The 23,879-nt window shown below is 47.5% G+C and overlaps 3 protein-coding genes across 7 annotated transcripts in view; 2 read left to right on the forward strand and 1 right to left on the reverse strand.

The window, feature by feature from the left end:
* The first annotated feature begins 2,915 nt into the window (after positions 1-2,915).
* CDK2AP1 (cyclin dependent kinase 2 associated protein 1) lies at positions 2,916-17,608 on the forward strand. 2 transcript variants are annotated; one of them, XM_051634208.1, is made up of 4 exons: positions 2,916-3,273; positions 12,968-13,074; positions 13,895-14,021; positions 16,737-17,608. In XM_051634208.1, exons 1-4 carry the CDS (start codon positions 3,066-3,068, stop codon positions 16,802-16,804), a joined length of 510 nt encoding a protein of 169 aa, XP_051490168.1. In that variant the 5' UTR covers positions 2,916-3,065; the 3' UTR covers positions 16,805-17,608. The 2 variants fall into 2 exon arrangements, with proteins under 2 accessions (XP_051490168.1, XP_051490169.1); XM_051634209.1 differs by lacking the exon at positions 2,916-3,273 and adding an exon at positions 3,832-4,633.
* Positions 17,537-21,773, reverse strand: MTRFR (mitochondrial translation release factor in rescue). 2 transcript variants are annotated; one of them, XM_051634210.1, is made up of 4 exons: positions 21,728-21,748; positions 20,355-20,445; positions 19,736-20,043; positions 17,537-19,037 (listed from the first exon to the last, which is right to left on the reverse strand). In XM_051634210.1, exons 3-4 carry the CDS (start codon positions 20,006-20,008, stop codon positions 18,825-18,827), a joined length of 486 nt encoding a protein of 161 aa, XP_051490170.1. In that variant the 5' UTR covers positions 20,009-20,043; positions 20,355-20,445; positions 21,728-21,748; the 3' UTR covers positions 17,537-18,824. The 2 variants fall into 2 exon arrangements, with proteins under 2 accessions (XP_051490170.1, XP_051490171.1); XM_051634211.1 differs by lacking the exon at positions 20,355-20,445 and having other exon boundaries at positions 21,728-21,773.
* Positions 21,774-22,088: 315 nt separating this feature from the next.
* MPHOSPH9 (M-phase phosphoprotein 9) overlaps positions 22,089-23,879 on the forward strand; it is a 31,883-nt gene continuing 30,092 nt past the window's right edge. Inside the window, exon 1 of one of the 3 annotated variants that reach the window (XM_051634146.1) lies at positions 22,089-22,180. The gene's annotated coding sequence lies outside the window, so the exon portion shown is untranslated. Of the gene's footprint in view, positions 22,181-22,426; positions 22,446-22,776; positions 23,311-23,879 lie in introns of those variants that run through there. The other 2 variants (XM_051634148.1, XM_051634147.1) reach the window with 2 other exon arrangements.

Raw genomic sequence — 23,879 nt, forward strand, 5'->3', positions numbered from 1 at the left:
CCCCGAGGCCCCTGGCTCTACCTGGAGAGCCATCCTGACAACCAGCTGCCAGCACCTTCCAACATCTCACTTTGCATACATATTCCTTACACCTTTGCCAGAGGGGTAGGGCATCCAGCCTTGCAGAGCTTTGTGAAGGGAAAAAGCTCCTTGAGCCAGAGCTTTGGCTAAGCAGGGGCTGGAAACTCTGTGGAAACACTGGCTGCTGAGTATTCCCAGTGGTTTGGGAGGAACAGAGGTGAGAAAGTCAAAATAGGAGAAGGAACAGAGAAAATAGGAAGAAAAGAAAAAGAGGAGGGGGAGAGGGTGAATGTGGACAGCTGAGAAGAGGCAGCTGTACATGGAAAATGTATCATCTGTACTTGCAGATGACTGAAGAGACAGGCACCTCTTACTGCCCGTCCTCTGCTGAAAACCATAATAAGCACAGACATTTATTTTCAAGTTACCTCTTAGTGTGGAGAAGGCTTGAAAATGTCACACGTGTGATAAAATGGCTCTGCTGTATTTCCTGCTCTATGACTTGTCCACTCAGTGATTAAGAGCTGCTTTTGCTGTCAGTAAACAAGACTCTGGCATCAGTCTGCAGAGCAGGGACCTGTGGGTTGTTGCAAACAGCCTGGAGCTTTGCACTGGAACTGTCATTGTGACACTGAATCCAGAGTTTGCATGTGCAGAACACAACCCTCAGCAGGGCAAGCAGTGCTCAGGACAAAACAAGTTTAAACTGCAGGCAGCCCCTCTGAGGGAGCTTGAATCTGTGGTCACCCTGCTGAACAAGCGGTGCAGGGCCCAGGCACAAGGGTGGTTCGATTCTTGTGGCCACACCTGGTTCAAAATAAGGGCAGTGAATCCACGAGGCACACGGCAGGGAGGGAGAACTTGCAGGTATGTCCTACCAGAGCCAACTTCAGAGGTGCCTGCAAAATACCAAGAGGCAGCTGGTAAAGTCACTTGAAGCTTACACAGCATCTGAGGCCAAGCAGTAAGGTTGTCATCTACCAGAGCCTTGTGCCTTGTGCCACCGCTGCTACCTGTGACCAGAGAACTGCAGAGCAAACACAAAATTCTGAGATCTGGTCCTGCTGGGTTCCCATAATCTGGCCTGACCACCTCTTCAAGCCTTGTGCCTCACAGTTCGTTCCAAAGCTAGCAGTGTCTTCTGCTGAAGAAAGGATAATTTTACAGGATCATTTTCTCATCCCCACTCCTGGAACACTGCATATTTTGAAGCTGTCATTAAAAAAGCCCAAGTGAAACACAGGGGATCTTGTTCTTCACAGCGTTGCTCTGAGCAGAGTTTTCTGGAGTTGGTGTAAAGCCGTGAATAACAGGGCAAGCTCGGCACGCTCCCATTTCGCACTCACTTGGCGTGACTGTAAACAACGGCAATGGAAAATCCCAGAGCAGCGTGCCCCTGGCCTGCAGGGCTTCACTGGCCTCCCAGGAATCAACAGAAAGGCAGTTATTTACAAATCTGGAAGTGAAACTTGAGGGATGCAGAGCTCCCACTCACGCCATGCTGAATGTGAGGCTTTACCAGTGCAATCTTGCAGGACTCTGATAAGAACTACACAGTCACAGTCCCAAGCCAGTGTGAAAATATTGTCACTGAGTGTGTAATTCTATGCCCAGAGCTCTCAGGTGTCCCCTCTAATTGACGAGAGCGTGGATCAGTTGTTGTAAGGAGAGTCTGTGCCACTCTGGGCTTCACCACGACAGTTGGAGTCAGGCAGATAAAATACAAAACTGTAACAAGATCAGGTGTTTCACCTGGTGCCAGTTATAATTTTGAGATGTTTCTTTCATGCAGTGTGCACTCACTGGGGCATGAGCAAGAGGGGTTCAAAGGCTGGCTCGGTTTTCCCACTCTGCCTCCATTCTCCCTTACGTGGAAGAAATAATCCAATTGCTCCGTGACTATTTCCATGTCTCTGCAGTGGAGATGCTACCTGCCTTCCTCCTCTCTCTCCAGAGTGAGAGATACTATGTGCCAAAAATCGGTGCCACTTAAAAGGAATTTCCCCCCCCCCAGACTTCCAAGGAGCAGGATAAGCTCTCTGTGTTTGCTGTCACCGGCGTTAAGATCCTTGGATAGACATTAATTAGTGTGTGCAATAAAGCTACCAACTACCTCACTGATCTCAGAGCGACTTCTGGTACAATGTCCATGTGGGTCCTGTGGGTCTCAGGCTGAGCTGTGTCATTTAATAACAGTGTGTTTGAGATTAACTGACATCAGGGACAAACCTTGAGCACCTTGCAGCGAAAGGCTGAGTTCTGGAGTGGTGGACACAGGCTGGAAAGCTTCGTAATTTACTCTGCAAATTTAGATAATTTTTTTTTTTGGGGGGGGGGCCCAGAAGTTTCACTGCAGAAAATTCGTCAGTTATCAGGGAGATTTGTGTTTATTTTTTAATCCCTCAGAAGCTGCCATCTACGTTAACCTTCAAGTGGAGAGAAATAAGTGGTTTGAAAAGGAAAAAAAAAAAAAAATAAAAGAGAAGGCAATTTTTTTCCCTTCGCGGCGCGCAGAAAATAAATAAATAAATAAATAATTTTATTCTAAAAATTATCAACAGGTATTTTCCATCGAAATGAGCGGGGTGGGGGGGGAGAGGGGGAAATCAATCGGGCGGGGACGGCCTGACGGGAGGCGGGAGGCTGGGCCGCCCCGGCCGCCCTCCTGACAGGGGCGCTCGGCCCCCCCCGCCGCTCGGCGCGGGCACAGCCGGTTTAAACGAGAAGTTGTGCCAAAAACTTTCCGAAGTTAATTAAAACAGCCTTTACCCCCCCCCCATCCTCGCCGCTCTTCCTTCTCGCCGTCGCCGGGCTCCGCGCCCGCCCTCCCCTCCTCCCCGCCCGGCTCCTCTCCCGGCCGCGTCCCTGAGGGGAGCTCCATTGTCTGAGGGGATGGCCGCCGCACCCCCCGCCGCCGCGCCCCCTCCGCGCCCCCTCCGCGCCCCCTCCGCGCCGAGGTGCGCGGGCCGCCGGGCCGCCGCGGCGGGTGGCTGCCTCGTCTCCCCCCAAAGTTTTTTGGATCCGCGTCTCCTCATGATGTATGGATGATATATTGCATTGTGGGTGTCAATATAACTGACGGCCATATTTGCCGGTGCTGCTACTGCTGTAAACAACCCAAAGTGTCTGGGAGACGCGGAGACGCTTCAGTGAATTTCAGGACGCTTCTCCTCCTCCCGCTGGCCATGTCTCTGGGAATGTCGTACAAGCCCAACTTGAACGCCCACATCCCCGGGACTCCCCTCAACCCGGGTAAGTCCGCGGCGGCAACTGGGTGGCAAGTTTGGGAGGCGTGCGGCGGGGCCCCGCGGGGCCGCGCCCGCACCTGGGGGGAGAGCCCCGGACTCCAGTTTGTTGGGTTTTTGGTTTTTTTTTTTGCCCAGTCCCGGTATGGCGGGGGCAGCGGCTCCGCGCCGCCATTACCGGCGCCCGCCCCGCCGCCGCCAGCCCTTCCCGGAGCCGCGCCCGCCGGGCCGACCCCGCGCCGCCCGCCGCTCGGGGGCTCCGGCCGCCGCGTTTCCTCCATGCCGGGCTCCCCGGGGCGGCTGATTGATCTGGATCAGGAATATTCCGCCGGCGCCTCAGCGAGGCCCGCTGCTGGCGGGACGCCGCAAGTGCCGCTCGCCCCGCGCCGCGCCTCCCGCGCGCGGCCGCCCGGCCGCTCTCCCCAGGCGCCGGGGCCGCTCGGACCCCCCGGGACCCCGGCCCCGCGCTCCCCGCCGCCGGGAGGGCCGGGAGGGCCTCGGGGGGAGCCCCCGGTCCCCGCCGGGCAGCCCGGGCGGACGAACCCTCTCAGCTCGCTGGAGAACAGTTGGGAGGCGGGAGTTACTCTCTCTTTTTCACAAAACCCCTTTTTTAAAAAAGTCATTCCTCTTCCTTGGACCTGTACGGGAGTCTGTCCAACTTTCCTCTCTTACAAAGTTTCCTGGATGGCATTAACTTCATTTTTACACTGCGTTCCCCCCACCTTTTTTTTACCCCTCCCCAATTTCCAGAGGTAACACCAAGCGAGTGTTTGGTTGGTTTTGTTGTGTTTTTGGTTTTTTTTCCCCGTGCTGAGGTGTTGGCCGTAAAAGCGGGTCCTTGTGGCGGGGGGTGTGTGTGAACCGGTGCAGCCTGAACAAAAGCCGCAGCAGCGATTGCCTCTCTGTGGGATATTTGGAGGGGATCTCGCTCATCCGTGCGCGCCGGCGGGTGTCGAACAGAACCAACATGGAGAAGTTGGTTCTGACTTAGAAACACTGTTCCCGTCTCCCTTCCCCGCAGCCCCAGTCTGCAGGGTTGGCATCGGACCATCCGCAGCCAGAAATTAGGCTGTGTTGGGTTTTTTTTAAATTATTTTTAATGATTTTTTTTTTTTTTTCTGAGGAAGGAAAGTTTTGCAGTTGGGTTTAGGAGGGAGGGAAATCTGCCTGGGTGATTTTCACAGCGCCGTTTGTGGCTGTAATCCTGGGAGCTGGATGAACGGAAGGGAACGGCAAGATGCACCTCAATTCTAGCTACCAGGAGAGCGGCGGCAATCTGATTTTACTGCGAGGAGTCGTCACCAGCGGGTGGATGGACCCCGGTCCCTGTGCCTCAGACGCTTTGATCCTGCGTGGAGCTGAGCTCGGTGGGGCTGCGAGTGTGTGAAGGCTCGGTGTGCCTGGGTTGTGCGCGGGGGGCCCGAGCAAAAGGGCTCGGGAAGCAGGGGATGCGCTAAGGATTTTTTGGACGAAAAGCAGAAGTGTCACCCGGAGGGGGGTGGAGGGGGAGGTGGGAAGAAAAGAAGAAGAAAAAAAAAGAAACAAAACAAAGCCGAGCAAGGGAAGCCGTTCTCCTGTCGGCTCCCACGAGAACCTGTGCCTTGCTCTCCGGAACGGCCGTAAAATTGCAGGGAAAACAAAGGTGGTATTTTGCGATGGTGGGTGAGGGGTGGGGATTAGGTCATGCTACGGGGGGATCCGAGTCTGCCTGCTCGGCGACTCAGGGCTGCGAAATCCTGGGTCAGACATGCTGCTCCCAGTGCGAGCTGAGTGGTGAAGTTTCTGTCTCCGGTCCTCCTGCTGCCGCGTCTGTGCTTTCTAACGCTTTGGCTGCGATCGGGGTTTTTGGATTCTTTCATGCAGTTCTATCTTTCCCTTCCCCCATCCCCGTTTTTCCTCGTAATGGCAAGTTAGCAGCAGTTTGCTGTCATGCTGGAACTATTCCTGTCTTAAGTTGTCCTCTCTTCTGAGTTCGGATCATCCTCAACACCCCCAGAATCTTTTCAATGAAAAGAACGTCCTCCTCTGAATCCAAAATGGGCTCTCTCTTCCCTCCCTGTCTTCTGCCATTATCCTCACGCACCAGCTCTTCCTCTAGCTGGTGGTATTGCCAGCACCGTGGCCTAAGGCCAAGGGAGTTAGACAAAGCAGCCCTTGCAGTTGCACATATCGCATTCAGAGTGATATGACTGCAAATGGCCCCCTCCTTTCTGGAGCTTAATTCTGAGTTGAAGGAGATTTCTTCTCTATTGTGCTGAAATTAAATGCTCCCCAGCCAGGAGGAAAAATCCTAGGTTTGCTTCCAAACCTGTGGTGAAGGACCCCCGCCCTGTCCTGCAGAGGAGAGGGAAACAGGAAATCTGTCTCTCTTGGCCTGAAATCAGCGCTGCAGAAGCCTCTCTGTATGAATGCTGAATATTTTGCTATTGGCCAACGGAGGGCTCTGGGCAGCTGTGGATCTCACAGGGATTTTCCTCTGGGAGGTAATGCTGCTTCCCTGCAGTGCAGGGCTTCTGGTGCAGGAGTATTTGGAAAGGCAGTGTCGACTCAGCTCCTGGAGCTGCATCCTTGCTGCAGAGCTAACTTCTTTCAAGTTCAGGCTGAGAGTGGTCGCTCTGCAGAATCACGTTTAAACTGTGCTCAGTGAGTGGATCAGTGAGATGAAGGAGTTGTGGTTGGTGGGTGACTGTGCTCAGCTCTTGCATGGGAGCACGATGGGGACTCAAACACTAGGACCGAAGTCCTGAGGGAGAGGAGCTCTTTGTGAGGGAGGAAAGATGGGGAGGAAGCCTCCGTGGGTCGGCAGATCTAGGGATGACTGCGGGTGAGGAAAATGCAGCTGCTCTGCAAGTGACTCAGGGTGCTGGAAGCATCCGGATGCTGACTCCTCTGCCTTACACCAGGCTGAGAGAAAAAGAATGTGTTGTCACAGCAGAATTTGGTGCCCATTCCTCTTCCCCGTTCCCCAGGTCAGTGGTGACACTTGGCCCAGAGTGACTGCAACCAGACTTGAAGGGTTTGGCCAAATTATCAGTCACCTTCCTGGCAGCCCTGTGCTTTGGGATTTGGGCCCCTGCGTGTAGCACCCCAGGCAGTCAGTTCCAAACTGTCTGTGCTTGGGAAGCCCTATTTAATCTCCTGAGCAAGCACCTTTCCTTCCTGGGTGCTGAAAAAGTGCTGTGTGAGGGACCTGCTGTGCTATGGATGTAGCTGCTCCCCCTCACCTGACCTGGCAGTGTCTCAGGGGAACCTCCCTTACCCTTTCTAACAGCCGTGTTTTGATGTGTTTGTATTCTCTCACTTAGCATACTGTTTCCTCCTCCTCTGTCTCCTGTTTCACATTGTTTAACTCTTTCTCTATAAGAGGGCCAGCTGCTGAGCTGAGGTGAAGTAGAGCATCTCCATTGTCTTCAGTGGAACCGGTGAGATTTACACCAACTGTGAACTGTCTGCAGTTTGTCTTTCCCCTTGTTTCCACGTGTTTTCTGGCTCTGTGGATATTCACCAACATGCCTATTTTGTTCAGATACAGAAGCCAGCAGAAACAGTTTGGGATTTTCCTTTGGTTTTATTCTAATTCTTGTAGAAATGTCAGGTTTCAAGACAAAACCCTGTTCCTATAATAAAGCTTTTAAACTTTTGTATGTAGGATCAGGAAAACCAAATTCCAGCAGACTGTGACAAGGGAAGGAGCTGTGTCTTGGCTCTACATGAACAGGTGGTGACCTGTACCACAGGTACTGCTGTAGCTGAGGACCACCAGGGCTGTCAGGGCACCTGCTGCACCTCACAGCAACCAGAAGTTTTTTGGGGAAAAGTGCAAATTCTCATTGAGAGATAAAAAGAATTTCCCTGACTGGGGCTGTAACTTGCAACTGGAGAGACAAATTTCATTCAGTTCTGAGAAACTATACCAAGCACACTAGCTGTTCCTTGTATTTTTAAGACTGCAGTGCAGACTTGCAGGAGCAAGTGGCTTGCTTGTTGCCCTTTGCAGAGTCATCTCATGTTTGATACTGTTGTCCATATTGCTTGTTTTTGGAGTGGGAGTAAGGAAGGAATACTGTTAGTAGGAAGAGCAGAGGACAAAGTCTGCCTTAGCAGAGGGGATGATTTCTAGGAAATACACTCCCTCCTCTGCTTCAAACTGAAATTTGCTGGTTCCCTGATATCTGAAAGTCCACGTGAAGTTAAAAATTGTCTGAAAAGAAACATGCTAAACACGTTTCAGAATTAGCAATTTTCCAGTGGACTTATTTGGACATTTAGAAAACTGACATGTTGGCTTGTCTGCCTGAGTGTTTAGCTTCAGAGCAATGGTATGGGTTTCACAGTCAGCAAATCTCATGGTCCCCACCCATCACATGTTGGTTGAGTGGTTTTGTTTCATGCTAACTTGATTATTTTTTTTGATAAAAGTAAACTAGAAGCTCTGCTCCAGTTGTGCAACACTGATGTTCCATCCCTTTTGATGGAAAGACAAAGGTCCAAACCAAAGACTGGACAGCTTTGAACCATAGCCACAATACAGACACTTAGCCTGCGGGACCAGACTGAAATCTAATCTTAAGTCATACCCCCTCATCCCAACTACATGTGGTGTACGTGTACCAAATGCTTTCATCTTTTGATCCTCTCCTTGTTGTGCCCAGTAACCCACTAGTGTAGAAATACCCCGTGTCTTAAGCTAGAAAAGCATAATGGTGGGGAGTCCAAGTGACTTTCTTTTGTTTGTCTGATTAAAAAAAAAAAAAGAAAAAAAGAAAAAAGGCAGAGGTGGTAGAAAGAGAAGACATAAAACATGAGCCTTATCCACATGGAAAGATTAAATAGAATGAGAGTACTAGAGGAAAGGCCCAGAGTGTGACAGATCAAAAGAGCAAGGCCTCTGGCTGCTGTGATAAAGAATGTCCTAGTTCTTAAGAACATATTTATGTGTGTGCACACTGGATTTTTAAGAAAGGAAATAGTTGTATTCAAAGAAAGGTCTGTTTCTACCACATGGGCTGTTTAAGGGGGGAAATGGAGAGTGAGAATACAGCTTTCTCAGCCAGTGCTATAAGGAATGTTTTGTGCAAATGAGAACAGGGACCATTATTTTAAAAGTTTATTGGAAGGTTGGGGAAAATGGGAGCTGCCTGTTTTTGCTCTGGGTTGGCAACTCTTGTAGAGTTCAGTGTGTGGCTTGGCTGTGCAGTCCATCTGCTTGTGTAGACGTGCATGTGGTGTCCCATGGATGGCCAGGAGCTTAAACCAAAGTGCATAAAGGGCTAAGGAATGAAACATTCTTGCAGGCAGTCAGAACCCTAGAGCAGAAATGGCTGTGCTGGTTGAAGGTGTTACCTCTCCCTTTGTGCTTGAAGGTGCCTCACAGTGTACGTTGGCTGAGCAGCTTACGTGAACATTTCTCATGTGTTCTCTGGCAAAGTTGTTCAGTTTAGGAGAGAAGAATTGGTAACCTCTCATTTCAAATATTCCAGCCTCATTGTCTGGTACTGCATGCTGTCAGGAGCCAAGCTGCCATCACCTGAAGCAGATGAGGAATGTTTTCAGTTGTGTGGCAGAGGCAGTAACCACCAGCACTGGGCTCTGTAGACAGAGGTGATGACCACTAGCCATGTAAACGGCAGCAGTCTTTATGTTGCAAGCAACCTCAGCTTGGAGAGACTGTGAAACAGAGGTAGAGCAGTGAGATTCTCACAAAATATACCATGTAGCTTGGATAAACTCCAGACTACAGGTACCTCTTCTTACATGCTGTCATGTTCATGTTAGAAAGCATTTGCAAAATGGCCAGAGATCACCTATGCAGCTTTATAGGACAGGGTAGTAGAGAAACACATATCCAGTGGGCTTGACTCTTGGCTTGTCTGAGTCAGTTCTACATGAGTAACTCAGTGAGTTGAGTAGCTAGTCTTGATTTTACTTTGCAAGGAGCAGCAACAGAATTAAGAATTAAAACCTAGATCAGCAGCCTAGTATCATTGCTCAGGCGTGGAGACAGTAGCAAAGGAGCCGAAGGGATCCCTACCTATCAGGAATTTCCCTATCAGAAATTAACGGGGAAGATTCCTGGTCAGTGGGAGTTTAGGCAAAGAAAGATTGATTCAAGATCCTTTGTCTCCCAGGGTGTTCATTTGGGCTCAGAGAGACTACTGGAAGGAAGAGATTTTGACACAAAAATCTCATTTTTGTTTGCTGTATCATTAGACACCCCTCAATTAATCAAGACTAATATTGATTAATGAGAAAATCACTGTTTTAGTGGGGAAGAATGCTTCTGGCAGTCTCCTGTTTGAATACAGGAATAAAAGACGTTGGCACAATAATAAATGGGTATATAAAAGGTTTTGTGTACATTTGACTAGGAAAGTGGAGGGAGGGAAGTGTGTATATTAATTTAGGTTTTAAACAGCAGGAAGCACTAAGACCCTTTGGGATGTGATACAGGGTGTCACTAAATTTCAGTACCAAGCACACTCCCTTTTCGAGCCTGTCAATTCTGAACTGTCTTGTCTCCATTGTCATTTTAATGTGAGAGAGCAAGCCTCAATTTACATCCCCCCTCCTTTTTTTTTCTCTCTAGTGAATACCTAATCATCACAGTGATTTTTGACTGGGTATTGACTGTGAGACTCGCTGGCCTAATTTTTCTTGCTAGCTATAACAGCAATAAATGGTGATTTGCTTGATTTATTTATTTTTTAATCTGAGATGTGCAGGGTGTTCAGACATGCAGATGTTTTTTGGGTTAATTGAGTTAACAGTCATCCAAGACCCAGGGCTTCTCCTTGAGGCTTACACACAAAGTGATAGGTCAAAAAGCTAAAGGTCCGTTACCCTGTGAGATACTAATTCCCCCGCAATAATTTCATTTTCATGATTGCATCATCTTAAATTGAGGTGAAATCAAGGATTTTTCATTGCCCCCCCCCCCTCTCCAGCTGAGTTTGACTGGCACAACTTCTGAGTCGGGGCTGTGGAGGCTGGTACCGTGGCCAAGTCAAACCCTTTCCTTTGTTCTCTGGGCCTGCTGCTGCTGCTGCTGATAAAGTGGTCGGCGCATGGCATTATGTCTTATTACATTTTTGATGCAGACTGCAAAGAAACGGGTAAACTCACCATGGTTACGGCGCTGCGCGGCTGGCGGGGCACGGCGCACTCAGCGATGGCCTCTAGTGTCCGCAGCCCCGCGCTGCAGCGCCCGTGGGCTCGGCGGGAGCCGGGTCCCAGCTCCGGCCGCACGTTCTTCCTCAGCTACGGAAAGTTCCTGTTTGTTTTTTTTTTTTTGTCGGGCGGTGTTGACCGAGTCGCTGCTGGGTTCAAGCTCCCGTGCTGAGCGCGGCTGCTGCCCGCCGCAGGGCTGTGTGCCGCCGGCTCGCACCGCACCGCACCGCACCGCACCGCACCGCACCGCACCGCTGGGGAACTTTTCTCGCTCGGCCCCTGGGTTCGCTGCTTTGTTTTGGCCCATTTCTCCAAGGCTTTCTGTCTTCTGGAGGCCATACCCTGCTGTGGTATCTCGTACAGATGGAGCACGTGTCACTGCTTAAATCAGCATCATCTGAAACGATTGCTAAACTATCTGTGCTACCGTTAACCAGTCTGGTGGTGATAAATTGGGTTTTGTTTTGTATGGGCTGCAGCTGGGGTTTGCTCAGAGGGCAGAGCTGGGTTCCTCAGCCTGGTCATCAAGAGCCCTTGCCTACATTCTGAACCAGTTTGGAGCTCCCAGGTCTTGTGTGTGACTGCTTGCACTAACAGTTCAGGAACACGTATTTGCAGGTTGGCTCTTTTGTTTTATTGTACACGAGGGAAAAATCACTCAAGCCTTTCTCCGCTTAATTTGAGGTAATTAAACCTTCTTACCTTGCAAGACAAGGGGCTCATTAATGTTTTTGAAGCATTTTTAAGTCCTAGGAGGAAGGATGCAGTTTGCTGTTGTGTCATGTTGGTAACTGTTGAAATTCAGTCATCTGGGCTTGAAATATTGGCTGAGTTGTACGTACAGAAATCTTACAATTGTGTCTGTATTTTGGGCTGACAACGAGAATAATTAATTGAGAGAGTATCTGACAGCTGTGGTGTTCCCTCAGGGTGCCATGCTCTGTGGGTGTGTTGTTTCATTTTGGGGGGTTTTACTGTGTTTTAGCAAAATGTGACAGTAAGCTCCATGTGAAACCTTAGTGATAGAAATGCAGATTGTAATGCCAGGAAATGTAGCAGCTCAGCTGAAGACTTAAGAGAAGCCTTGTTTCTTTCTAAGGTGACCTAGTGACCAGCCCCATTTACCTTCGTTAGGATTTCACATCCAGTTAACTAGCTGAAATAAGGAACACACTCTCTTCTTGTAATGAAGACAACACCACAGTGATATTCTGTGAATAATTCTGAAGTGGAAAGAGAGTTCCTAACTGAAGACACAAGTCAGTTCCACTGTGTCCAGCAGTGCTATTTACGGCACAACTGCTGGCTCTTTCTTTGTGTAGTGAGGAGAAAATATGAATGAAATCACTTGCAACTTGAAAACAAAGCTAGAGATTTACATAGTTCTGAGCCCCAGCGACTTTTAGCAGCAGTTTAATTTAGATTTAAATGAAGGCTGGTAAATGAGATCTGTTCCTCATAGGAAAGACAGTTGGGAATTTTCAGCAAAGGAGTTTGTAAAGAGAAAGGTTTTTCTAGACAGCAGGCAGTCTGTGTCTGTGCCCACGGGCAATGACAGCAGCATCAGTGGGTGCAGGGGCACTCCAGCTGCAAGAGTGAACACGCGGAATGGTGTAATGCTCCCCCGGTCCTGAGCATGCAGTTCAGAACCAGCAGGTCCTCCAACACTCTTGTGAAATGGGTGGCATAATTAAACCGCCTAAGTAAAACCTGAAAGGTGTTTTTCAAACCCAAATTCTTAACCGTTGTGGGGAGAGGGGGAAGAAATGTTTTGATTGTTCATTCCTCGAGCAGTTTGTCAGTGATCACGTTGAAGTCTGATTCTGTACTTCCTAAGCTGTCTCCAGACCCTGTAAGTCTGAATGAAATCTTTTATAGCTTTGGAAAAAGTAAGTGATGTTATTTTCCCTTGTGTTTGCTTATATAGAACGATTTTACTGGCTAAAAAAATGGGAATCACACAAAGAGGGATAGTGGTAGCACTCCTCACCTCCAGTGTGATACAACGAGCAGCAGATCTGATACATCTCAACCAACTGTTCCCTATATAGTTTTGGCATTGACTGAAAATAGTACTGAGGGTAACTTGCATGGACCATGTGATGACACTTTGAGTTGCAAAATTACTTTCAGATAACTTGCACTGAAAAGGTAAAAATAGCACAGTACATTAGACTCATCTGTGTGGAATGTATATATGCAAAAATAGGGCTCCTTAATATTTACAGTTTTTCTGGGCAGAACAACCTGTCATGTTACACTGTTTCACTTTTAGGCAAACCATTAGCACTGGTAATGTTGCAGATTTCTGTGCTGCTCGGGAATGTACAGCAAACCTTAGGGAAGCTTTAATTTAACCACTATCTTCCTGGCAAATAGTGTAACTCTGAAATGGCATGAAGTGGGCTTAGACAAGAGTGAGCAGTCACAGCTTTAGAAAAAAGGCATCTAAAGTGCGTCCCGGTGTAACAGACTAATTAATCTTTAGATAATAACAGATTTTCTTGTTTGTTTGTTTGTTTTTCTCTTTACAGCTGGGAGTGTTCACTCTCCCTCCACAAGTATGGCGACGTCTGCACAGTATAGACAGCTTATAAATGACTATGGACCCCCCTCTCTAGGCTACACACAAGGGATGCAGGTACAGCTCTGCTTGTGTTTCTTTAATCAGATCACTGACCCTGGGTTTGCACAGTAGCGTGGAGTGTGGCCTGTAATCTGAGGTGTTCCTCCCTCCCAGCAAGAGGTGAAATCAAACCCAAATGGCAGACTGATTCATCGCACATGTCTTGGGATCAAATTAGACTAAGCAGAGTGCTGAGTGAGATTGGTTACTAATTAACTGTTAGTCCCATCCTTTCTGAGTCACAGTGAAACATGTCTTGAGTTATGTTCTGATAGTGAGGGCTCTAGCATATTTTAAAGCTATCTGTTAAAAAAGGATAATTCCTATAGTGTTTTTCTTTGTCAAATTTATGCTCTTGAAATTTAAGTCTCAGGAAGTGTGTGTCCTATGGGCAGGTCCAGGAATCCAGTGGTAAACTTCCTGTGAAATGTATTTGACTTAATAGGGTTTCCCTTATCATATGGGCAGTTTTGTTTTATCTGCTTCTCACTCTCCCTGCCTACCTAACTGCTCCACAGAATACACACCTAAACATGGATATAGCAGGGAGAGAGTTAGAAGAAGTTCTCAGTTTGCTGTTCTTGCAGGACTGTTTTAACTTCTGTCTCACCCAAGGTCCCAGTTGATCCTGATTTCTGAAGAACATGGAGCATCATGTCCAACTGTAGCAGCAACCGCAAAAAGAAAATCATGTTTATAAAATAAACTTGAAATACTATTTTTGTTGTATGAAGTGGCTTCCGGGGCTATTTCTGGTTCTCTGTGAATTTCTGTTTGTTCTGTTTGTTTAGTTGTGAGCAGTATTTAATTGAGATTCTTCTCCTTTGAACCACAGGGTACCAGCAGCAGTCAAGTACCGCAGAGCAAATACGCAGAACTTCTAGCTATCATAGAAGAGTTAGGAAAAGAGATTAGACCCACATATGCTGGGAGCAAAAGTGCGATGGAGAGACTAAAAAGAGGTAATGTTTAAGTTTATTTAAAAAAATAATCATGTCCCATACACTTTGTGCACTGACTGCTTGTATACAGCTTTATGACAAGTGTTCCCTTTGGCAGGAGACTTCAGCTCTTTGCTAAACCAGGTGTAGTAACAGGCAACTGAACCCTTGGGATTCTCGAGTTGTGCTGTATTTGATAGATCAACCAGGGACCAAATGTGTTTCATGTGCACAAAGGGAGTTTCTGTTCATAATTCAAACCTGATTTTAGAACCTTTAAGGTGTCCAATGGATATGTTCTTCTAGGTTCCTGGTGACTTCCTTGCCCCTTCAATTCCCTTTTCTCCCCAGTCTCCAAAATATACAATCAAGCATAGTTTAGTTCTTCTCATACACATCACCCAACTACTTGACCCATGAGTCTTTACTGCAGTGCCTTTTGCTTCAAGGAATACCACCTTGTGGTAATTCACACTAAGGCTGGTGGAGAGAAGAGCTGCAAAATTAAAGAAAAGTTTGTCAGGGAAGGCTGTTTGGGCTGAGGTGTCAGACATACCTGTTTCTCCTCTCTGGAGTGTTGGGCTGCATAGGCTTCATTGCCTCTTGGCAAATAGATGTCATTAGGAGTCCACTAGGAAGGGACATAGAAGCTTTTAGGCCTGGGTGATGAGGTCTCTGTAGCTTTGCTTTGTCAGCTAAAAGGGGTAATAACTGCCCTTTCCTTGCAGTGTAAAAGAAACCCGTGCATGCCCCACTGCTGACATCAGCTTGACATTGTCCTCTGCAGGGGACGTGCAAGGGATATTTCTGAAGGAGCAGTGGGACATTCCACTGCTACAGCTCTTGAAATGACCCTGAAAGGCCATTGACAACAGTTGTGCTGGCAGTTCTGTCCTGTGCCAGGATAATGTAGTTTCCTCTTCCTCCCTTACCTTGGTCCTTGCACTGAGATTGGCTCATGCCTTCAATCCTGAAAAGGAATGTTACTGTAACAGACTAACTTCACCACCTTGCAAATCCCCCTTACATTTACCCAAGACTACAAAGCTTTATTTAAGGCTCAGCCATTATGAGAGAGTAATATATCTGCCATGACATGCAATAAAATGAGTAGTAGCTGTTCTGGGAAAGGATGCAATAAAGTCTGCTGATGAGTGGTAAGTGGAATCTGGCCCAGCTAAAATCAATGTTGCTGGAGCCTCTCTTTATTGCATTGCCTGAGTCAGTATTAATAGATCATGAATGGCAATAGGCTAATGGGGACAGCTTGAGAGGGACTGGGTAGATGCAGATGCTCTCTCAAGAGAATGGTTCAGTTTGGTGAAGAAAAGTTGTTTTGCTGCAGTGAGTATTTAGGTTGTTGGTAATGTAGGTTTAAGATCCAGTGTTGCAAAGAATCCCAAATAAGTACTTTTTGCTGCCATCTTTTGGTCACAAACATACCTTTCATTCCATTTTGGGAGCCTAACGACTGAAGGAGCATGTGCAAGTTTGAGAGCAGAAGTGATTGAGGGTCTCCATGTGGCTGCAGCCTCCATGGCCATGTGGAAGTTTTTCCTGAATAAAGTCCCTGTCCCCAGCTCCACCATTCCTAAGCACAGAGGCTGCTGACCTCTAAAATTGGCCAAATTCCCAGTGTTCTACATAATTCAGGGTAGTTCTGCTGCATAAACTGGGCATCCTGCCTCCAAATCCAGGTCTAATGCACTGCTTTGAGTGTGCAGCTTGACTTGTCTGCGTCAGTTTAACCCCTTGCAGAGCCTTGCACCCATTATGTCCCAGGTCTGTACCCCTTGGATGTAAAGGCTGCCAGCAGCTTACTAGAAGCAGAATCCATTATCTCTAAACAGAGTTTAAATGTCATCTATTGCCTTGTTGCTCTTCCTCCACCTTGTTAAGGAGCATGATTGAGCAGAGAAATCTCTTATCTTGTCCTGTCAGAACAATATCACCTGATTTGTTGTAGAAAATTCTGTCCAACTTCAAAATGCACCTCAAGCTCTGTGCTTTCAGCAGCAATGTGAGCATGAATCTAGGTTTAGTTCTAGGATTAACACTCGAGGTCCAGATATCTGGAACTCCAGGCAACAGGACTTGTAGTGGAAAATTCCACATTATGTCTGTCAGATGAGAGTGGATAGGGCAGCATGTGAAGTGGTGATGATTTACACTGGGAGCTGAGCCAGTGTTGGGAGGTAACTTTTTGCACACACCATAAAAACATTTCTTACTCTTACAAGAGACACAACTTGTGTTTAAGCAGTATTCCAAAGGCTTGGATTTTGATGCATCCTCTCAGAGGAGAACTATCTCAAGGTATTAAGACTTTCAGAGCTTGCTAAAATCACTTCCTAAATAACTTTGGGATTTTTTTCACTCCACTGTAGCAAAGTAACTCACAGGTAGATAAGGTGATTTTTTTGTTGTTGTTGTTTTCTAGTTGTCTCTTATTTTGAATAGGCCTGCACATCAAAATACACCTGTCACTGCAGACCTACAAATCTTACTGTGCTTTGATTCCTGGTTTAGTCCCTTTGCTTTCCCAAACTGGCATTATATATTGAAAACTTGTTCAGCAGCAGCTGATGTTCAGGAAGCGAGGGATCTCTCCCTTTCCTGAGGGATGCTGTGGTGGCCTTGGCAACTTGGGGTAGAAATACCTAAACCTTTCTCTGAATTGTCATTGCCAGTGTGACCTGAAGGAGCTGATTCCAAATATGTCCAACTCTTTTGCAGGCATTATCCATGCTAGAGGGTTAGTCCGGGAATGCCTGGCTGAGACGGAGCGAAACGCAAGGTCCTAGCCCACTGATGCAGTTGCAAGATCTTCCATCTCTTACTGAAGAAAAAGTAACACTTGTTCCTTTTGACTCTTGAAACATTCAGACAAATTCCTTTATTTTGAATGTTTTACCTTTCTGGTTTTGCTCTGACAAAAAATGTATAGTTAAGAAAGAGAAAACAAGGATTTTTCAACTTCCTGAGGGTTTGCATTTTGTAAAGAGGTTAAAACTCCCTAAAACATTTCTAAAACAGGAACACTGAACTGCATGCAGAGGAATGCTCTTTCTCTCCCAGGCTATATTTCAGTTCTCTTATCCAGCCACAGTTCCATTCTGTTGGTTTTTTTTCCTTTGACTATATTCACTTAACCCCAAACCATCAATCTTTCAAAGTTTGACACAAGCTCTAAGGATTTTTGTTACTAACTGCAGAATAGCATGTTGTGCCTCGTAGTCTGCTAAGTCACAGTTTGTCATACAGCCTAGACCCTGCTTAGAAATAACCTCCCCCTCCTCTTTATTTTTCCTTTTTCATTCGTTTTGCATAAACATTTGCATGACTGTTAGTGCTTTGAAGTCCATTTAAAGTGCATGAGTTATATGGAAAACAGGGAAACCTATTAAGTAATAACAAGGTCCTGGAAAGCTAATTTCTACATTAAGGCTGGAGATTTCAGTTTAAAGTTTGCCAAAAAAAAAGGAAAAAAAAGAAAAAAAAAAAAAAAGAAAATTCTGGATAAATTACTAAAACTGTTATTTGCATCTTTTTATGTATTTATTACTTGACGTAATAAAGCTTATTTTCATTAACAATTTGTATTAAAACTATGGACAGTCATTTAAATCAGATTTGTACTCAAGGATCAAGAGCTCTCAGCAGATAAAGGTTTAACTTCCATACAGGAGGCAGAAGTTCAGGGACAGACCAGGGAACAGGCCTGCAGTTGTAGTTGCTTGTAGTCTCCATTGCTTTCAAAATACTGAGTGGTTGTCCAAAAATTAAAGAGAAGTTCTGGTTAAGTAATTAAGAGTCCTTAACAGGAACTTAAAAGGGAAAGTGTTCTTTAGTAGTGGCTCCAAAGTTACAGTATCAAAGGAGAAGCAGCTGCCTGTGTTGGCATGAAAAGGGGAAGTGTCAAAATAAGTGAAGATACCAAAAGGCCCAAGTATAACTGCAGCTCAGCATAAACATAATAAGTGGCTGTAGTTCACTACTGTACAATCCAATCTAAATCCTAAGGAAGATGGGATAATGGGGATATTGAATACATACGGAGCTATGGATTCCTGAATAGAGGAAGAGGCAAAGATTCACAGCCTGGGTGAACTGGATTCTGCTGCCCTGAGAGGCAGCTTCCAACATGTGTCCTTCTTGATCTCAATTTACCTTTGAACTGGAGGAAGATGACTGAGCAGCCCCCACTTGCAGGACCTTCCCCCAGTGCTCAGCACCACTCCAGGTAAGATTTGTAAAGCTTCTGTTTGAACTTCATTTGGAATCGAGCAGGACAGAGCATTGTAGGACAGGATCTGTTCAGCTAACAGATCTGAAGGAGGCAACTAGTGTCCCTCTACCAGCATGTCTGTTTACCTGGTCACTGTGGATAAAGGATTTGTGTCAGTAGAGGCATTGCCCGAGTAGGGAGGGAAAGCTAAGACCTTTTAGGGCTGTTCTCCATATGTATTGGAACTCCTACCAAAAATCACAAGGTATCTGGGCTGGAGGAGAGCTATTGATTTTTTTTTTATTTTTTTTTTGTCTCCATTAACAATGATGGAAAGTTCATCATTCCTTTTTAACTAGGATTGGTTTGTCACTTGAAAAACTGATTGCCAAGTGTGATGAACAAGATGATGGCAGACAGAAGTAGGACTGCATGCCTGCTTTTATCACTTGGGTTTTACAGCAACAGCAGCTCATAGATCAGTATTTCAGTTGTGCTTTTCAAGAGCTCCATTGTCTGTTGGTTTGAAAAGTGTGTTTAGGTGTAATGACAAATGCTTCCCTTACCCTGCTAGGGCAGGTCAGTATTTCACATGTTTATTTCTTATCCAATTGTTGCATCTCTTTAAAATGCCTTTTCCTTTCTAGGTTTTCTTTTGCTCTTCTTTTTTTCTCTTGCTTCTTCTTCTCTGATGCTTTCTTCTCTTTAAAAACATCACTGTCTTCACCTTTATAGAAGAGGTCAACTTTTTCCTGCAGGATTTCTCTGGCTATCTTTCGGTTCTGCTCCACTGATCTTGTTTGATGACACTGAAGAAACACAATAGGACACTTTTTACTGGATTTTTTTTTATTCTTCAGCTTTCCCTTTCAGCCTACATATTCCTGCCATCAGAGTAAAAAACTCCTCTCTCCCTCAAGCCACAAGCATCCTCCTACCATGAACTGCTGGGGCTTTCCTATTGAGGTGATATATTTTGGAGAGGCTGCCTAATAATTATTTGCAACTGTTAACTTGTCAGACTGGCTTTAGTCCTTTAATTCTGTCAGTGAAGAAGATTGCTTCCATATTTCCTCAGAAAGCTTCATCTGAGTTTAACTTAGCTGTGTCTTCCTCTTGTGATAAGGAAGCAAAGATTAATTTCAGAGTATTAATCCACAAGAAATAGGTGAGAGTAAAGCTTAAAATGAATCTGCAACGTGAGAATGATCAGCTTGTTAAGGGAGAAATTCTAACTAACTTAGAATGTGAGAGCTGCCAGAGGGAGGCAGCTACAACCGAGACATTTTACTGACAGCTACAAAACTTCTGCATGGCAAAGGCAGAAGGTCAGCTGAGACCCCAAGCTGATTATCTACTGAGAGCTGAAACTATCTTCTTGCAGAGATTCTTTACAATACATGTAAACTTTTCATCCCTGACATTTGCACTGAGTTATAACTGCTATGAAAGGAGACTTGGAAGAGATGATGCAATTTGTGACTTAAAGAGAATGAAATGTAGTTACCTTCACTACAATCCCAGATGGGATGTGCTTCAAGACAACACAGTTGTTTGTCTTATTTGTGGCTTGACCTCCTGGGCCATCACCTCTTACAAACTGTTCTTGCAATTCTGCCTCAGTTAGTCCAAGGAGATTGGAAGAGTTCTTCTTTCCTGCTGCCTGAAGTAAAGGTGCTCTGGGCATGTAAAATTGCTGCTTTCTCAGAATCCATGGTCTCCACGATAGTGTTCGGGCATTCAGTAAGAAGGTAAAATGAAATAAACTTGGAACATTCATACAGAAATGAGGACACAGCTTCTCTGGAATAAAACCTGAAATAGAAGTGGGGAATGAAGTTTACCAGGAGAATCTTTGTTTTAAGATTACCTAGTTCAGCTGCATGTCTTGAGGGATATTTTGATATGCAGATTTATTTTCAAGGATATTCAAGGCATTTGCCTTGAACTACTTACAATTCAAATGGAATTTTGGTTCTCATTGCAATTAGGTTTCTTAAAATAGTCAAGATTAGTATTTTGTTTTGGAAAGGGATCAGGCAAACAGTAAATAAATTGGTACTCCTACCAGGATGAAAAAAATAAATAAATAGGAAGGTGAGGATATTTCTGTCCTGCAGTCTGACCTGTAGAGACTTATCTGAAGAGTTCACGTGTCCTAGGCTTGTCTTTTGACCTGTGTCCATTCCAGTGGTTTCCAAATGTTGAGGTCAGGCTCTAATGTGCATAAGATTTGATGAGTGGTCTAATACAGCAAACAAGGAAAACTCTCTTTCAAATCAGAACTGTGTTCATCCTGTTAACTACCTGCCCACCCTGCTCTGCTCTCCTTTCTGTACAGCCCATTGCATGGCTCTGGTAGAGGAAAAAGGATTGTGGGGTAAACAGACCACTGGGTTTCCAACTGCTGCTTCACATGCTGGTTTTTCCCAAGTCAAGTTACTACCAAAGGCAGAAAAGCATGCATGGAAGTATGCATTATCCTCCTGGAGAATGAGGAATGTCAGGTTCTGGTGCAGTCACATGGCACTCTTCAACAAAGCATTAGGTGAGCAATTAAAACAAGCTGTTATGTTTGAAACATTTTATTTGATTCTGAAGAAAACACTTCAGCATGTGAAGAAGCAGCACTTGACAATAAACATCCACAGAAGTTGAACATAACTGATGAAATAAAGATAATTTTAAGAAAGCTTTTATGGGCAGGAAAGATGTCCACTTGGTGGCACTAGAAGGCAGTGACATTTTCTTTTTGCTGCAAAAAAACCCTCAAGAGTAATGAGCAGAACGACTACCTGGTTGTGAAGTGAGCCTGCACTGAGCAGCAGCTTTAATGTGGGCACTGCCTGTTTTAAGTAGCCTGTTTGGAAACCAAGACTGGAAACATTCCGGGCTGCCTGGTCTTAGGTAAAAAATCACGGGCACTGGAAGCCTGTTTCTGCTCCTTGACACAAGAGCAAACCTAGAAGGTACCGCAGGGTTGAGATTTCACTCAGCACAGAAGGCCTCAAAGAAACACGCCTGACCACGTCAAAAAGACCTTAAGATGATCATGTTTTAATTCTAAAGAAAAAAAAAAAACCCACAACAAAAGCTTAGTTTATGAGATTTTCCAGCGCGAGCCACAGAAGGGCGGTGTCAGCACCAACACCAATCCCCCCTTTCCCCACAGCCCTTCTCAGCCTGGCCGGGGGGGACACGGGGCCGCGGAACACAGGGCGGCAGCAGCACCTCGCTATGCACAGCTGATGAAGCAACTATTTTAAAGCGTTTTGCTGAAAAGCTCGCAGGAACAGCGGCATTTGTTGTCCCGTGCGCCCGGGAGCCCCCAGCTGTCCGCACAGCCGCCCAGGGGCTGCCCGGCCCGGCCCCGCCGCTCCCCTCCGGCCCGGAGGGAGGAAACGGGCCCCGGGGAGGTACCGGGGCTGGGGAGGTACCGGGGGGCTGGGGAGGTACCGGGGCTACGGAGGCCGCAGGTGCCGCCCCCGCCCGTTCTTACCTCAGGGCCCCTGCCCTCCGTGCTGCGCATGCGCGCGCCACCCGCACATCTGCGCAGGCGCACACGCAGGGAGGAGGGCGGTCCCGCCCGCTTGATTGGCACTTGGGCAGCCAATCACTGCGCAAGAGCTCACGCCCGCCTTCCAGCCGCCACCAATCAGGCTCCGGGAAAGCGCTGGGCGCGTAGCCCCAGCAGCCAATCCCCCGGCGGCGCCGCGCGCACTTCTGCGCGTAGCCAATGGGAGCGGAAGGCGCGGCCTGGCGCGCGGGCAAGGCGGCCAATGGCGGCGCCCGGCCCGGCCCCGCCCGCCCCCCGCCCGCCCGCGTTCGAAACTCGGCCGCCAATCGCCGGGCGGGAGGCGGCAGGACGCGCCTGTTTGTCGCCTAACGGTGGCCGGAGGAGGCGGCTCTCGGGCCGCTGCGGACGCCTCCTCCGGAGCTCCCAGAGATGCGGGTAGGGAGCGGGCGGGCCCCGGCGGGCGCGGAGCCGGCAGCGCCGCCGCGCTTGGCCCAGAGCCGCGAGGCCGCCGCCCCGCCCCTTTCCCCGATGAGTGGCGGGCCCGCCAGCCAATCCGAGGCGGCGGCGCCGTCAACATCCCGGAGCGCGAGGGGCAGCTGCCCAATGGGAGCGCGGGGGCGGGGCTTGGCCTGGGCGGGGGGCGGTGGGGGCGGGGCCCGGGGGCAGCGCTGGGGGGGGGCGCTGAGGGGCCGAGCGGAGGGTAAGGGCGGGGGGGGCCCCGGGGGGGGCCCTCTCAGAGGAGGGAGCCTGGGGGGGAGCGGGGGAGGGGGTCGCTGGCTGAGGGCGGTGACCCTGCGGGCGGACGTGGCGTGAGGGGGTCGCTTGTGAGGGGCAGGGGTCCCTGGGGAGGGCTTAGCTTTTGGGGCGCTGGCGTTTCCTGAGGGGACCGGGGCTTCAGAGCCCAGAGGCTCCTTGTCCTCCCCTCGGGGAGTCCTTGGGAAGCGGGGGGAAGGGGGCGGGAAGGGGAAGGGGCCCCCGGGGAGCCGTGTGGCCTCAGAGCGACCCGCGAGGAGCTGCAGCCTCGGGTCTCGCTTAGCGAGGGATGCAGAACCGCAGTCTCCGGGTCTGTGCTGCCCCGGCTGTTTGCACCTCATACTGATACTTACAAGTCAAAATAATTTGCAGCTTGGTTTTTTAAACCCTGCTTTTCTGTGTAGGGACCAGGCCGTGTATGGACTGTTCTAGGCTGTGGGAACAATAGGTGACAGCTGAGCTCTTCCTCAGCCCACTTACAGCTCACTTAATATTTTCTGTATTGAGAACAGACTTCTAATGAGGTTATGAAACGAGCCAGTGTCACAGCTAAGTCCCACCCATCTGCTGTGCTGCCGAGATAGGCCACCCATGATTTCATCCTGGGGAGACAGGGGTGACTGATATAGCCCCAGTCATTGCCATCCAGCTTCTGCTCTATCTGTCAGGTTAGGTGCCTGATAACCCAGTTTTCCAGACGTGTGACCACTAGGAAAAGAAGACAGAGAAGCTCAGCTAAAGGCATATGTGTATCTGTGATAATTTCCTTCCAATTCTTGCATTTTCAGCTCTACCCAGAGGAGATGGCTTGAGTGAGTACCCAAAAAACACCTCTGCTGCAGCTAAGCTTCTGAAGCAGGCTGCTAAACAGGCTCCAGTAAAACAGGAAAAATCAAGACAGTTGTCTATCAGTTTCCTTCTGGTGGAAATAATTGCTCATACTTCCAAAACTCACTGTTATGGATCTCTCTGTACTTACAAATAATGAAAACTTAAATCTCTAAAAGCTAGTAAAATGTCCTTATAAGCCCTGATAAGGAGAATGGTCATGCCTTGAAGGTTTAGTACTGCTTTAAGGCAACATGGATCTATTCTTAGTATTATCACAGACTACTAGGATGATATTTCTTAATGTCTCTCTTTGTTCTCCATCCATGAAATTATGGTCAGGTTTTCCATCAGTGTTAGACCACAGGATGAATTCACCAAGGTGTGGAAGATGCTGAAATAAGCACTACAGAAGAACTGATTAATCAATCTATTTCAAGTGTTTTCTTAGTGAAAGTAGGGAAACTGGAGGAATACTGTGGTCCCCTTACAGCTATTCTTGTAAACTGCTGCTTTGAGTGCTGTAAGACCATCACACAAGTCTTTTGTCTTT

This window comes from Apus apus, chromosome 16, assembly GCF_020740795.1.
Source record: "Apus apus isolate bApuApu2 chromosome 16, bApuApu2.pri.cur, whole genome shotgun sequence".
Lineage (NCBI taxonomy): Eukaryota > Metazoa > Chordata > Aves > Apodiformes > Apodidae > Apus > Apus apus.

Excerpts from the sequence above, each read along its gene's own strand:
- CDK2AP1 (XM_051634208.1), top strand. The coding sequence starts at position 3,066 with ATGATATATTGCATTGTGGGTGTCAATATAACTGACGGCCATATTTGC. Across the intron at positions 13,075-13,894 it reads GCTACACACAAGGGATGCAG|GGTACCAGCAGCAGTCAAGT; the intron begins GTACAGCTCTGC and ends TTTGAACCACAG. Across the intron at positions 14,022-16,736 it reads GATGGAGAGACTAAAAAGAG|GCATTATCCATGCTAGAGGG; the intron begins GTAATGTTTAAG and ends ACTCTTTTGCAG.
- MTRFR (XM_051634211.1), bottom strand. The coding sequence starts at position 20,008 with ATGAATGTTCCAAGTTTATTTCATTTTACCTTCTTACTGAATGCCCGA. Across the intron at positions 19,038-19,735 it reads CATCTGGGATTGTAGTGAAG|TGTCATCAAACAAGATCAGT; the intron begins GTAACTACATTT and ends GTGTTTCTTCAG.